At 30.9% G+C, this 14,692-nt stretch overlaps 3 protein-coding genes across 4 annotated transcripts in view; 1 reads left to right on the plus strand and 2 right to left on the minus strand.

Moving 5' to 3' along the window:
- Positions 1-202: 202 nt before the first annotated feature.
- On the minus strand, positions 203-3,098 carry LOC115888832. Its single transcript, XM_030908690.1, has 2 exons — positions 2,562-3,098; positions 203-2,503 (listed from the first exon to the last, which is right to left on the minus strand). The coding sequence occupies exon 2, from the start codon at positions 2,479-2,481 to the stop codon at positions 469-471; it is 2,013 nt and encodes a 670-aa protein (XP_030764550.1). The 5' UTR covers positions 2,482-2,503; positions 2,562-3,098; the 3' UTR covers positions 203-468.
- Positions 3,099-3,395: 297 nt separating this feature from the next.
- LOC115888852 (methionine synthase reductase) lies at positions 3,396-5,011 on the minus strand. Of its 2 annotated transcripts, XR_004051324.1 has the most exons (5): positions 4,856-5,005; positions 4,670-4,801; positions 4,525-4,610; positions 4,368-4,474; positions 4,077-4,288 (listed from the first exon to the last, which is right to left on the minus strand). XR_004051324.1 is itself a non-coding variant. In XM_030908711.1 (4 exons), the coding sequence occupies exons 1-4, from the start codon at positions 4,919-4,921 to the stop codon at positions 3,425-3,427; spliced, it is 1,305 nt and encodes a 434-aa protein (XP_030764571.1). In that variant the 5' UTR covers positions 4,922-5,011; the 3' UTR covers positions 3,396-3,424. The 2 variants fall into 2 exon arrangements, 1 of the variants encoding a protein (XP_030764571.1); XM_030908711.1 differs by having other exon boundaries at positions 3,396-4,288; positions 4,368-4,610; positions 4,856-5,011.
- A 507-nt stretch (positions 5,012-5,518) lies between these two features.
- The window catches only part of LOC115888776 (KAT8 regulatory NSL complex subunit 1), a 41,449-nt gene continuing 32,275 nt past the window's right edge, over positions 5,519-14,692 (plus strand). The window contains exon 1 of the mRNA XM_030908618.1: positions 5,519-7,439. Coding sequence (XP_030764478.1) covers positions 6,322-7,439 — 1,118 coding nt within the window. The 5' untranslated portion in view covers positions 5,519-6,321. The remainder of the gene's footprint in view (positions 7,440-14,692) is intronic.

Genomic DNA, 14,692 nt, shown 5'->3' on the forward strand with positions numbered 1-14,692 from the left:
TCTGAAATATCCGTAGAAATCCGTAGATCTAGGCCAACTTAGGGTGCATCCACACCACAGATCCACACTATCCTAGAAACGGCCTATCGGCGTAACGACCTTGAATCGATTTTCAGTGATTCTATTGGCTGAAATTTTTGAAAATAAATTTGACAGATAAAATTTCTGTCAGATGAATTTTTCAGCCAATACAATTACTGGAAATCTATTCAAGGTCGTTACGCCGTTACGCCGATACGCCGTTTTTAGGATAGTAATAAATTAGGATAGTAATAGTACTAATATTAGAAAACTTAATAAAAAAAAGACTTATTAAAAAAGTTTTATTTTAAAAAAGCAATATAAAAATAACAGCATCATAAATGTTAAATAGAGAACTCATCAAAGCTTTAAAAAATAACAAAAAAATAAATATGTACTAATCTTCAAGTAAAAACCAGCGGTATAGAAACCCTAGAATTTTTTTTTCTAATCATCAATGTCGCGTTCCACATTTTTCCATTTTTTGGCGTTTTTTAACAATTCTTTTTCGATGGGAAAATTGTGGCACACCTCATTGGCGTTTTTAAAAAAACTTTTGGTATGGAGCATTCCACAAAGCGTGTCTGTATTTAATGAACTTCGAGTTTTCGTTTTATTTAGATTAATTGCGGAAAAAATTCTTTCCACTGTTGCCGTACTATGTGGTAAAATTCTAATATGATTTACCAGTTTTACTAATAAGGGAAACATCATTTCATCATTATTATTTTTTAATAAAGATACATTGATCCAAAACTGTTCAAAGTCATCTGTAAAATCTAATTCAGATTCTGACATATTTAAGAGTTTTTTCCACTCCCTGTCTAATTCGTTGACATTATTTTCACCAACAATAGGAAAATGGTTGATAAGGGCAGCAAAGGACATATTTTTTTTGTTTTTTATGTTTGTTGGTATTAAAGAGGAAAGATATTTTAATTTATTATTTTCAAAAGGAAATCTGTCAGAAATTTGTTGCATTAATTCTTGATAAAAAGCTAAACATGATAGTTTAAATTTGTTAAGTTCACTTGTCGGGACATCCGGGTGTCGCAATATATAAACCATAACAGTAGCTCCAAGGTCTACATCATCTATACTTTTAAGATTATGTGGATTGTAAATATCAATTTTATAAAAAACATCTCTATTTTTTTCGTAAACGGCGTCTTTAATAAAAAATTGCAAAACAACTTTATACACTGTTTCTATACTACAATAAAGTTTACATATTTTTGGCTTTTCCGATTGCATTTCCTTATTTAGATCAGTGGCATAAGGAAGAATAAAATCTAAAAACTGTAAATAAAGTTTACAAAAAATGTTTTGCATTTTTTCATTAATTAATTTCGCTAATTCATTGCGAGGGTCTTCAATCACTTCATTTTGAAAAAACAGTTTAAGAGCATCCCATTGTTCTAACACTCGTTTCACTACTGCAACTAAGGAAAGCCACCTTGTTTGTGAAGGTTGCAGCATCTTATGTGGCTTATTGTTACAAAAAACTTGAAACTCTTTAAAATGTCCAGCTTTTTTTGTGCTGTACTTAAAATATTTATAAACTTCCCTAACCAGGGTTTCTACCGATTCTGGTAGTTTCTTGCAGGCATATGACGCACATAGTGCAAAACTATGACAAGAACATTTTAATATAAAGATATTTGGTATCTCATCAGTAATATATTTTGCTACAGACTGATTTCCACCCATCATAACATTTGCTCCGTCTGCAGCAAAACCTATCATGTTCTGTGAATAAGGTATATTTTGATCGTTAAAAAACTTTTTTATTGCCTGATACAAATGTAGTGAAGATGCATCTATAATCGGTATTAACGTTAAAAACAAATCTACTGTTATGTTAGTTTGAAGCAACCGCACTACTAACGCTAAATGTTTAGTGGTACCTTTATCTGTAGATTCATCAACTAACAAGGAAAATTTTTGTTTTTGTAACAAATTAACTACTTCGGTAAATTTATAATTTCCTAATACATTTTTAATAATGCCGGTGCATTTTGTTTTCCCGCAACAAATACTTTTTGCAATTTTACTATCAGGACATATAGACTGAATCAGTTGAGGAATATGATCAGCGACCACTATGGGTAAATTATGTTCTGCTATGAAAGCAGCTATTCTAATTTCACCCGTCTGGACTTGATTGTCGTGGTCACTATTCACTGAGAAGAAACTTGAGGCTGACCGCTGAGTTTTTGAGGATTTTAATTTTGTCTGATGTTTCTTACTTTGCTCGTGTCTTGTAGCTTCTGTGACCCCCCCGACGTAATCATCTCTACAGCATTTGCAATAAAATAAGGTTTTACCTTTTGAACTTTCGGATATCCAGCTAAATTTCTGTTCCCAACGTATGTTGTATTTTTGTTGATATCGAACTTTTTGTCGTTTACTGGGACCGGGAGATTCCAAATCCGAATCATCATACTCGTCACTGCTCATTTTAAAATCGAAACAGAGGCCGCTAAAATATACAATTTTTTATTGTACTTAAAAATTATTAAAATGTAAACATCACTTACCTAAGGATACTTAGTACATATAAAATCAAAAAAATACATTCACTGAAACGATAATCGACTTGTTTTTTATTCCGTATTGCTAGTGTACTTCCGTAACGGTTGTAAAAAACGATTCACAAATCACGCTCAGCCCAACTTATGTTTTTACGTACAAAATACGACCAAACAAAGATTTTTCTAGAATTCATAGTAGGCTGTAATTCCCAGAAAATAAGGTCACGACATCACGATTAGTGTGACATCTATGTTTTTATTTTAAAAACAGTCTGGAAACAAACCCAAAAGTATTATTTTATTTACTATTCGCGACTATATACAGATGGCGCTCAATATTAAGACTATAATATTATAATTTTATGTTACTTGAGTGATTTTATATCAGTTATATCTGGATGGCATTGGCATTGTAAAAATGTATTTAATAAATAAAATACAAGCGGAAATCTATAAAATTCCGTAGATTTGAAAGTAAAATCGGAGATTCCGTAGGTATCTTCTGAATTCCGTAGATCTACGGAAAAATCCGTAGGAGTGGCAGCCCTGTGTTTACAGGACAAAAAATTGTCCTAATTAGTAGAGATGGGCCAATGTCACAAATCAATTTGTTATTCGATATCTAATAAATACAAACTCATCCCTGAATATGATGAATTTACTCTTTGGTAAAAATATCACAGAAGTTGGCAACCTAAAAAACATCTCGGTTTAGGAAGCAGCGTTGCCAACTTGGCGGTTTTCTCGCTAGATCTAGCGATTTTTTAATTTATCGTGTAAAAACTTTATCTAACTTAAGAAGTTTTATAAAAATATAAAAATCGATAAAAACACTTCGAGAACAAATATATAAAAACTTTATTAAAATTCTATATCCAGTAATTGTCAACAAGAAACTTTTTATTCTTAACTAAAATCGTTAGTTGTTCTTCTGCACTTGATTTATCCATAAGTCCATAAAGAACAAAGCATTCTATAATGGTTTCTCTAACACTTTTTACTGTAGTTTTTGCATTGCCACAAATAAACAAGTTTGCTTTCTTATTTAGCAACAAATTAACAATTTCTGAGCCATTCTTCAATAATTCATGTTGGACGTAACATTTTTTAGTCGACTCCCTTGAAAAGGAGGTAAATAATTTGGTTAATGTTCCGTTTTTTATAAAATTGTATATTTCTTCTTTAAGCAAGAAATCTCTATCCTGATATCTGCATCCATAGTATAATAAAACATCCCCACTCTTTGATTGTTCTTCGTTTCTTTCTATTAGTTCTTTATGCCTAAGAAAACTTCTAAATGGAACTATCCCAGTGCCAGTTGCTATCAAAACAGTAGGCTCAGTTGAAATAGTATAATTAAAATCACCCGATTTTCGAAAATAAAATGGTATTTTTGTGTTTTTAATATCCTGATTTTTATACAGTTTATCTAGCCAACCAGTACATACTCCTTTAGTTCCATTATCGTATTCTACAACATGGAAAATTATAGAAAGAATATCTGTCTCTAGAGGTGAAGAGGCTATCGAGAAGTATCGAGGATGCAAAGGACTAGAGTGCTGTAAAATTATCTCAACTGGTGGAAAGCACGAAGGAAATGCGTTAAACAAAGACAGAAGTGTTTTATGACTGTACAAGAACTCCATGTAATCAGAGGATGATGAACATATCTTTTCCAATAATTCTAGTTCTTTTGTATCTGTAGTATATTTAATAAGACTTTTGAGAAATACCTAAAAAAAATGAGTTATAGTACTACATAATCAACAGTGTGATTCAAATAGGTATAGTTTACTCAATACCTAATTTTACCTTTTTTGGAGGAAGTCTAATATCAATATTATTAAGAAAAATAGAATATAATGTTGAATTTTCTGGAACATGTTTAGGAATCGATGGATTTTTCTTAGTTGTTTGTTCTAAAATTGTAAGTTTATAAATTTTGTGACTTTGGGATTCATAATTTAACCTTAATAAAAGCCTATTCACTTCTTCCTCATTATTTGGTGGTAAAATTCCGATAGTGTCTCCAGGCTTAAATTGGTATTCAATGTCCTAAAATAAAAAAAGATTTATATCCTCACCAAACATTATAATATATAAAATAAAAAAACCTTTCGTGATAGATCATACTGGTACACAGTTTTCACTTCGGTATCAGTCGTCAAGCGTTTTATATCTTCTATTGTTGTTAAATATAAATCGCTATTTATAAAGGGCTTACTTCGGTATTGAAATGAATTTATCTAAAAGTGTATTATTGTTTAATATGAAATACGTATAGAAGTGCATGAACTTACACAATTGTTATTTAAATCACGCTGCTCCTGTTCGGTAAAAGTAATTTTTAAATAATTTGAATCCATTTTATGAACTCCAAATAATTCAGAAAATCCGAGAAAATCAGTAATCAATCAGTAATGAATGACATAACCTCAATAAATGACTGGTTCAAAAGAACTACTCATGAAGAGGCAGGGTTGTGTATAATGTAAAATACGAATTTATTTAACTATTTTACTCATTAGGCAACTCAAAATACATCCTAAAATATAAAAAATATTGAAAAATGTATTAATATTGAAAAAATAGTTTTAAAAATACTATATTCTAATAAAAGAAACTTGATTATTAAGTATTATATAAATAATATAATATAAAAATCGTTAATATCAAAGACTGTTAACGTATATGAAAAAAAATTCAATTTCATTACGACAATTACGACGAAGAAATTTAAAACACAACAAATGTAGCAAAATAATTAAAGAATATGATTTCTAATTAAATATTCATAAGTAGATAGCAAAATTTTGATTCAATGTCTTTAATTGTATATTATTATAAACGATTATATAATTAAATTTAAAAGAAATGGGTGGGTTTAAAACTTTTACTTCCACAGATAAAAAAGAGGTGGCAGGGCATGTCAAATCAAGCGCACTTCAAATTTGATAAATGTTTATTAAATGATGCGGTTCTGTAGTGATTTTTGTTAAAATATGGATCCAATACGTTACTAATGGCCTCTTATATAAAGACTTTACGTTGAAAATATGGTTGAAATATGTAAAAGCGGAGTTTATGCAAAGCGGCATTTCCTCTATCTTTATTCGGAGGCGTCGCGCGCCACTCGCGGCCCGTTTGTAGAACGTAAAAGCAAATGGCGTTGCTCGGATGTTTTTGGGAACGTCGCCATTGTTGTTTAATAAAATACAGGAAAAAAGCGGTTTAGTTCTGTGTTCGTGTTTTTTGAATAGTTATTTTTTTACGTTTGCGGGGCAGAATCGTTTTAAAACTACGTTTAGCGGAGGCAAATGAAGGATTACTGTGATAGTGAAAAAGTGGTGCAATGTTTGTTGTATGCGTACTTGTAAATCGGTTGCGCTTATTCACTTAGCGTTTCGTAAGCTTCGTTTGGACTCGTCACGTGGGAGTGTTCTGTCTGAAATACCTTTCAGTTACGCATTGTTGAAAAATTAAAACCACCGGAAATAAAATTTTGACAAAGTATTATTTGGCGCCATGAGGACTGATATCAGTGAATGTGCAAATGTGTTAGTTACGCTCCCGGTATTATTTAACTTGTGTATTTACCATCTGCGTTCTACCGGCAAACGGTTTTGACTGACAGCCCCGAAACTATCCAGCCCGGGAAGTGTTATTTATGGGATTTTGTGTCGGCATATCGATCAAGTAGTACACTTTTTGTAAGTCTTTTTTTATTGTTTATGAGATGATAAGTTTTGCCCGAAGAACTGAATGAATGGGACTGCGTACGGCCTCGGTGAGGCGCTCCGATGCGGAGGTCATGGCCCCCGCTTTAACAGATACGGTTCAATCACAAAACTTTAATTTATCTTCGAAAAATCCCGCGTCTCCTCTAAATAACTTCGAGACAAACAAGTATTCGCCGACTCTCGCGAAGAGAGCTCTAAATACAGATGACTTGAGCTTATTAGAAAATATCGAACCCGTTAATTTGGACTCGAAGAAACCGATATTAGAAGAGTGCTCGGAAAAAGTAAACAGTGCCTCGGATAATAATACATCGTCTCAGAATATGAGTGTAAGCTCATCACCTATGGGTGACCGAGAAGACAAAATGGGACTCGAAAAAACGTTACTTAATAGCACTTTAGAACCAAATGTAGAGGATATTATGCAACAGGTAATTAAATCTATAGAGACAAGTGAACAACTCAACAATTCAAGTGATCTGAACGAAGTATTAGATTTAAATATCGACAAAGATTTACTCGAACAAGTAGACAACATCATCAACATTTCAATGGACGATAATCACGATGATTTAGAAACAGCTCATAAAATCAAGGAAAATCAGGCCAGTTTAATACTGGCCGATCTACAGAAGAAACATGCACGAATCGAAAGGAGGCTCGACTTCCTCAGAAGACGCTGTTACAAACTGGAATCGAAATTAATGGGAGAACATATTAGTGGAGAGGTTGCCGGAGTTTTCGAGCAAGTTCATCGCTCTATAAAAAAATCGGAATCTTCACAAGACAACGAAAAACATAAACCGATCTCGGCAACGTCCGTTAAGATGCTAGTGCGAAAATTGGAGATGGCCTCTGTGCTCCAAGCGAACAACGCGGCCCGGCAAAAGAACATCTCGAAATATTTCGGTTCGGGTTCGATAGAAGTGTCGATGTTTCGAAATAACGTTACCGGACAAGTCGCTATTCCTCAGTGGAGTGCGGAGCATAAAAGTGAACTGGAGAAAGTAGCTGGGCAGTTGCAGTCGCAGCTGCATTTGGTGCAAGATCAGTTGGACTCCGAGGCTACCGAGAGCAGTTCTGGCGGCGAGAGTTGCGACGAATTTCAGACCTACAACAATCCTCATCAACAGTACCTCAGCATGTAAGTCTCTTTAAATTGTTATGTATAGTGCGGTTTACGAGAGTTGACGATTACGTCATAAAACGTATTGTATACGATTAAAAAATATTTTTTTTTGTGAAACTGGTACCCGCATCATTCGTGAATAATAGAATAAAAATAAAAATGTATAAGAACAATAGGTTTGTCTGTCTCTGTTTGATACAGGCCAGGATTAAGCCATCTCCGGTCCTAAGACAATAAATTTAGAAAGTTGTGTTAGTTTAATGCATTTAAATATTAGTTTTACATGGTTTTCTGATTAAAAATAATCTGATGCACTCCTCATCTTTCTTGAATTAAACTGTACACACTAGGTATGTCAAATATTGACCTATAATAGGATTTAAACCTTCTTTAAATAAGTTCTAAAAATGATTGAGTCATAAACAAAAGTAGGTATTTAGGTATTTGGTATTTAAAAACATTTCATAAAGGAAATTTTTCTCTTGTATTTTTGTCCAATAATTATTGCTATTTGTTCATTTAGAAGAATTTTTGACAGTGACAATTTAAAAATGATTTCACGTACCTACCTATTACAGAAGTTGTTATTTATCTCATATTCAAAGCAGAGCAAAGGAAAAAATATTTTATATTGCTTCAGCTTGGAAATTAATCACACGTGTCTGTTGTTTTAATTCCAATAGAAAAAATATACTTAAATATGCATTTTAGCTTACTATATTTGATTATGTGAAGTGTGATTTTATTTATGTAAAGTGAAATGATTGTTTTTTTAGCTAATTTTAGTATCCTATTATTTTGAGTGACTTGACCTTATATTACACAATAATATAAAGTTAATTTGTTTATTGCATATTTATTAGTATTTTTTTAATAGTTTGATGTTTAAGTAGTAATTTAACAAAAAAAAATTAGCAGGTATTGAAAATTACACAATATTACCAAACCACCCCAAAACGCTTTAATATTTTATTGGGCCTGCGTTTCGCAACCATATTAAGATCATCAGCAGGTAGTTAATATTGTAGGTACCGTATGATATCGAAAAAAAAACGGCGTCAACGATGGCTATGAAATGAAGATCGCTGTCATTTTTATATGTAAATTTATATGGGGGGATCGTCATTTCCTAGCCAACTGGGCGTCGTTTTTTTTTCGATGATAAGGTATTATGTTTGTACTGAAGTTACTAACATGATTATATCAAAACGTGAACGCAGAGTAAAATTTAAAAAAGGCATTTTAATTGTAGTTGGGTAAAATTGTGAAACTTGCTGTTGTTGATCAGAAAGTTCACAATTTGAAATGTACATTCCTATACATAAGTTATAAGAGAAAAAAAAGTAATAACGTAAACACAAAAAATAGTGTTCAAATATACTATATCATATGATAAAAAATCCCCGTCAAGATTGGCTTGGAAATTGCTTGGAAACGAAGATCGCTGTCATTTTGTATGTAAAATTATGGTGAGTGTCATCTATCGTCATTTCCAAGCCAACTTGACATCGTTTTTTTTTAATGATACAGTTTTTTAGAGTACCTAGTATGTATTATTTTTATTTGTTTTAAACTGTCTACAAAATATGTGTTGTTCCTGTTAGTAGGTATGCAATTTCAAGAATAAATTATGATCCAAAATATGTCGTAGTAATTTTATAGAAAAAAATACAAACTCAAATCATGTCATGTACCTACATACGCAATATAAAATCCCATAGAAAACAAATAAATAGATTTTTTCTTGACTTCGCATTTTAACCTTGGAACATTATTGACGCTTTTGACTGTGCTTCTGATAATTTTACGCCCATAAGATTTTTTTTATCACTGTTAACTTGGGTAACATATCATTTCTACAAAAATTAAGAATGATCTTACCTCTATTTATGGTCCAGTAACTTTTCCCGTTGGCCAATAACAGTGCCCAGAATCAGGGTTCGGAAGTAGTTAATTAAGACGTAATTTACCTGATTAACTATTACGTGTAGTTTTTCTTCAAAAACTACGTCTTTTCCCGTTCATTAACTACATGAAAACTACGTTAATAAACTATGTATTGATATTATGAATAATTTTCCTTTGTATCAGGTGTAATAGAGATACTATGATGTAAATATTATATTTAAAGCCATATATCTTCTGTTTTCTTAAATACATTATGTGTTTTTAAAGCTTCAACTTATTAAAACCTCAACCCTTTCAAAAAAATATTTGAAAGTTACATACATAGATTACATAAACTACACCCTCTACATAAACTACATTAACTACCTGTAATGTAGTTTATGTAGTTTTTAAAAGTACTTAACATGTAGTTTTCCGAACCCTGCCCAGAATATTAAATGAAATATTTTTTGATATATTGACACATGGTTGCCATTAAGTTAAAAAAAACAGTCGTGAATATGAGTTAAGTAATTAGTATTAATGACCGTATTACTCATCTTAACAATGTAATTATTTAATTAAATTAGAATACCGAGATAATTTATTTACGATCGTAGTTTGAACGATTAAAATAAACGGGTATTTATATTATCTAATTAAAGTATAAATAAAATTTGAGCGCTTTTAGCTGTAAAAGACAAATATCGGTGTTGTATTAACTTTTAATATTGTTTTGAATGGGATTGCTACACGCACACGCGATCAGTTCAATAAAAATACTTCTTTTGGATATCGGTGTACTAGATAATTTGTAGGTACATACATATTATTTTTTAATTGCAGAACAATAATTATTTATACTGATATTTGTAGGACTATCTCTGAAAGGGCTTTTGCAATTTTGAGAGACACCATGTTATAGCAATCTTCTAGGATTACCCCCCAAATAAATTTACATAAAATAACAGATATTTTTGGTACATCTAGATAGGCATCCGCATATACAGGGTGGCTCAATAGTACGAGGAAGTCTAATATCGTCGTCGTTGACAAAGATATGAAAAACAGTTTTATATAAATGTTGTATAGTTTATTAAAGTACATATTCTAAGAATATTTTGTTTTGTACAGGGTGGCCAAAAATGTACAATATCTTGCACAAAAAAAGCAATTTCAAGAATTGTTTTGTACAGGGTGTCCCAAAAAATTACAACCCGCTATTTTCTGTACAGAATTGGGTTCAGCTTTGGTAAACAGTAGACACATTACATTTTATACTTGAAAACTTCAATTTTAAACTTGTAACTTGAAGTACTTACCTAAATATACAGGGTCTCTCAAGCTACTGAAGATGCAAATCTGTTAAAATAATTATGTGTGCTCATTTCAATTATTAATAAAATAGTCAAACCAAATATACAGAAATACTTAATAATAATAGGTATTGATCGTTGATTGGTTCATACAGAAAAATGACCACGTGGTATGTTTTAACAGTGTTTTTTATAAGTAGGTTACTCGGGTACGGTTACTGTTATACATTTATATTCGTCATGTACGGATCAATTGCTAACCTTTCGACTCCTAAGCGTGATTATACTGCAATATATCAATCACAAAATTGATTGATCTTTTTATATTACAACGGAAATGTTTGTGATGTATATGAAAGTGTAATGGCATTATTGATCAAGTTGTCGATATACGTGGAGGCGTATTCAGAATTAAAAAACGTAGTAACGAGAATACTTCTTTCAGTTTACAATTTAACAGAAAAAACAGGATTTTTGAAAGTTTCTAGGTTCTTAGAGATCAAACCAAACCAATACGATCGAAAAAAAAAAGAATTTAACCCCCAGTATAAGCAACGCAGAATCGGACGTATATTGATATGAAAAATAAATATAATTCTAATATTTTTGTTACTTAATATTGATTAATTTATCATCACTATCTAATCTATTACATCTATTATGTAAATAGGATTAAATTAAAAACATTGAGTCTTGAATTAGAAAAAATCGGTGTTAAACTGTTATCACAAACTTTTTAATGATACCTATATCCTATATTTAACCGAGGGTCTTTGATTCATACAGTTTAATTGTAGTTACGTTGCTGCTTGTAAATTTCATTGACGAACTTAAAACTCATTAGCATTCCAGCCATACAATTTGGCGAAACTGGAGTTAAAAATACACGCCTATCAAGCTAGTAGTAGCTGTTGTAGTAGGCACATCAAACGCGGAAACAGCTAACAATATTTACAGAAGTTAATCAAAATATTTTTGAAGATATACAGAGGATAATTTAACTTTTATGTACTTATATACAGGACGCAAAAAACAGATTTAAAAATAAAATAAAAAAAATCGATTTTTATTAAATTTTAATCAGATTTTTTTTATTTTAATCGGATTTTTTTTATTTTAATTGAGATTTTAGTCAATTTTCTATTTCTTTTTATTCTATCTATTTTAATCCTATCCTAAATGGCTAAATTTTCGTAAATCTGCCCGATATCGATAATGTTAACATTTCTACAGCGCGTGTCTTTTTTCCATATCGGTCACCGATATATTTTATTCTGTAAACTTAGTAGGGTCGATGCCCCTATTTCGGCAAAAAAAATCGCCCGCATAGATCAAAGGTTTTTTTTTGAAATAGTCATGACTGTCTTAAGTCGGAGAATAAAATTAGTTCCATCTAATGTTCAAAGTGTAAAGTACTTATTGCAGAACAAAATATCCGTAGAAATTTGGAATGAACTAGAAGATAAATTAGGAAGGGCGGAAGTTAGCTTGATCAGCATACAGCTGTTTCAAGAAAGGTATAAAACAGCCTTGACTCCAGCTCAGCTTATCTTTTGACACTGATTAGTCCTCGGGAATAAAAATATAACCTGACATCAGAAGAAACTACTTCTGCACTATTGTTTGCGAATGAAATATATTCAAATACCGGATTTCTGGCACTTCCCAGTTTCAAAAAAAATCTCTGCCATTTAGAAGTGTAATGGATTCACACGAAATAACTTCAAAAATCGGTCCAACATTTTAATAGATGAATAGATATTAGGGAGCTCCGTCACGTTGGAACCCGCTTTCAAGTAAAGTTTAGTAAGTAGTTTTATGTAGTAGCAAAAAAATTCAATAAAAGATTCTTGGAATTAGTGAATTATAGTAAAATTTGAAAATTAACATAGTTTGACATAGTGTCTTTAGTTGTACCCAAACTACAAACGATGCAATTGATTGTAGTAAATTCAATTTTTTTGTAGTACTAATCATTAGCCAGAAAAAATAAACAATTGAGCGCAATGTAATAAAGAGAAAAAATATTGTTTTAACAAATGTCTAAAAACCTTCAAAATCGTTTGTAGTTTTATGTAGTAGCAAAAAAATTCAATAAAAGATCCTTGGAATTAGTGAATTATAGTAAAATATGAAAATTAACATAGTTTGACATAATGTCTTTAGTTGTACCCAAACTACAAACGATGCAATTGATTGTAGTAAATTCAATTTTTTTGTAGTACTAATAATTAGCCAGAAAAAATAAACAATTGAGCGCAATGTAATAAAGAGAAAAAATATTGTTTTAACAAATGTCTAAAAACCTTCAAAATCGTTTGTAGTTTTATGTAGTAGCAAAAAAATTCAATAAAAGATTCTTGGAATTAGTGAATTATAGTAAAATATGAAAATTAACATAGTTTGACATAATGTCTTTAGTTGTACCCAAACTACAAACGACGCAATTGATTGTAGTAAATTCAATTTTTTGTAGTACTAATAATTAGCCAGAAAAAGTAAACAATTGTGCGCAATGTAATAAAGAGAAAAAAATATTATTTTAACAAAGGTTAATATATATTATAAAATAATATTAATTTTATTAATATAATGGTTAATATAATAAATATTAGGGATATGTGTTATATGTTTTAACATCGTTTATATGTTTTTTCGATCTATTTAAGTATTTAAACGTTACAATAGCAAGTGTAAATTTTTACTTATTTGATGAATAGATATAGGGTGTATTTAATATTAGGACTACTTTTTTGTAGCTTTAAATTTTACAGTTATCTTTCGATTTATGTTTTTAAACACGTTGATTTTTTTCATTTAATCAATGATTAAAATAAAAAAAAATCCTGTTATCGACGCCTATGATCCTTATGATAGGCAGTCATTTTCACGCCGTGCCTACACCCCGTGTCCGCTGATGTTGGCGAGTAGCGGAGTAGTAGGCTTTGGAAACAGTTGAATGTCAGAGAGATTGTTGATTTCGGCCGAGAGAAGACATTGTTTTTGTCAAGCTAGTTAGAATTACATTTTAAATATCAATTTCTGTTAAATATATTAATCTCCCGATTACAATCCGTTGATTTAAATCCACCTGTCTAGAGATAATCCGAGAGCAAATATGTTTTAATTTCATAAATTAGTAAAACACACATTTGCCTTCTTTATTAACTAGTTTGCATACTGCGAATTCAATGACCTGAGATGTTCAATACAGACATTGCACTCTTTGCCTGCGGCTGAATTTGTTTGAGTAAATTGCAGCAGTTTTAGGCGTTAAGATTAATTTTCGAATTTTTAATTGACATCGCGTTACAACGTACACCGTTTGAGAGCATATTTTCCAATCAATTTCCTCTTTTCCTGTGTGTCGAATCGTTTCTGAAATGACCTTGATTAAAATCGGCAAAGGCGAAGGTAGAATTTGTCAGATTCGAGAATTCCTACACAGTTTTAGTTTATATTTATAAAATCAAGTTATGTGTGTATACATTATACATAATCTTTTTTGTAAAAATTCAGAATTAGAAATTTCCAAGAATTGATATCGTGAATTCACGGTTAGAAAGTGTATTTATTATATTATTATATATTATCTTTTATTTAGTTTTGTTGTTATACCGGGTGCGTCTGAAAAATGGCTCACCTCTATAACTTTTTTATTTTTTTTTAGATAAAAAAACGAGATTTGGTATGTTAGTGTATGACATAAATTAGGATTGATTGACGTATTCAATTGCTTTTGGTCCCTTCTTGTTTCACCGGAAATGACTACAACTTTTGATTTTTAAATAGCATTCTCGTTTTTTTTTTTGCTTTATTCGATAGAACATTACATTCAGAATAGAATGACGTATCACATGTCAACTTTTGACATTTTCGCATATGGTTTATTTGAAATTTTAACATGCGGTTCATAACGACATTTTGACTCGAAATACAAAGTGTGTGGTATGAAAATATTCGTAAAAAAATGATTTTTCCAGATATGCTAATGAGACACCCTCGTTCCATTTTCAAAAATTGAGATATGATTAAAAATGCGATTTTGGCATCTTTTAACCGACC

The sequence above is a fragment of the Sitophilus oryzae genome, unplaced genomic scaffold (genome assembly GCF_002938485.1).
Source record: "Sitophilus oryzae breed Bouriz unplaced genomic scaffold, Soryzae_2.0 scaffold_808_pilon_pilon, whole genome shotgun sequence".
Lineage (NCBI taxonomy): Eukaryota > Metazoa > Arthropoda > Insecta > Coleoptera > Curculionidae > Sitophilus > Sitophilus oryzae.

Coding starts and splice junctions, on each gene's coding strand:
- LOC115888832 (XM_030908690.1), bottom strand. CDS start 2,481: ATGAGCAGTGACGAGTATGATGATTCGGATTTGGAATCTCCCGGTCCC.
- LOC115888852 (XM_030908711.1), bottom strand. CDS start 4,921: ATGGATTCAAATTATTTAAAAATTACTTTTACCGAACAGGAGCAGCGT. Junction 4,802..4,855: donor GTGATTTAAATAACAATTGT/GTAAGTTCATGC, acceptor ATACACTTTTAG/ATAAATTCATTTCAATACCG. Junction 4,611..4,669: donor AGTATGATCTATCACGAAAG/GTTTTTTTATTT, acceptor TTTTTATTTTAG/GACATTGAATACCAATTTAA.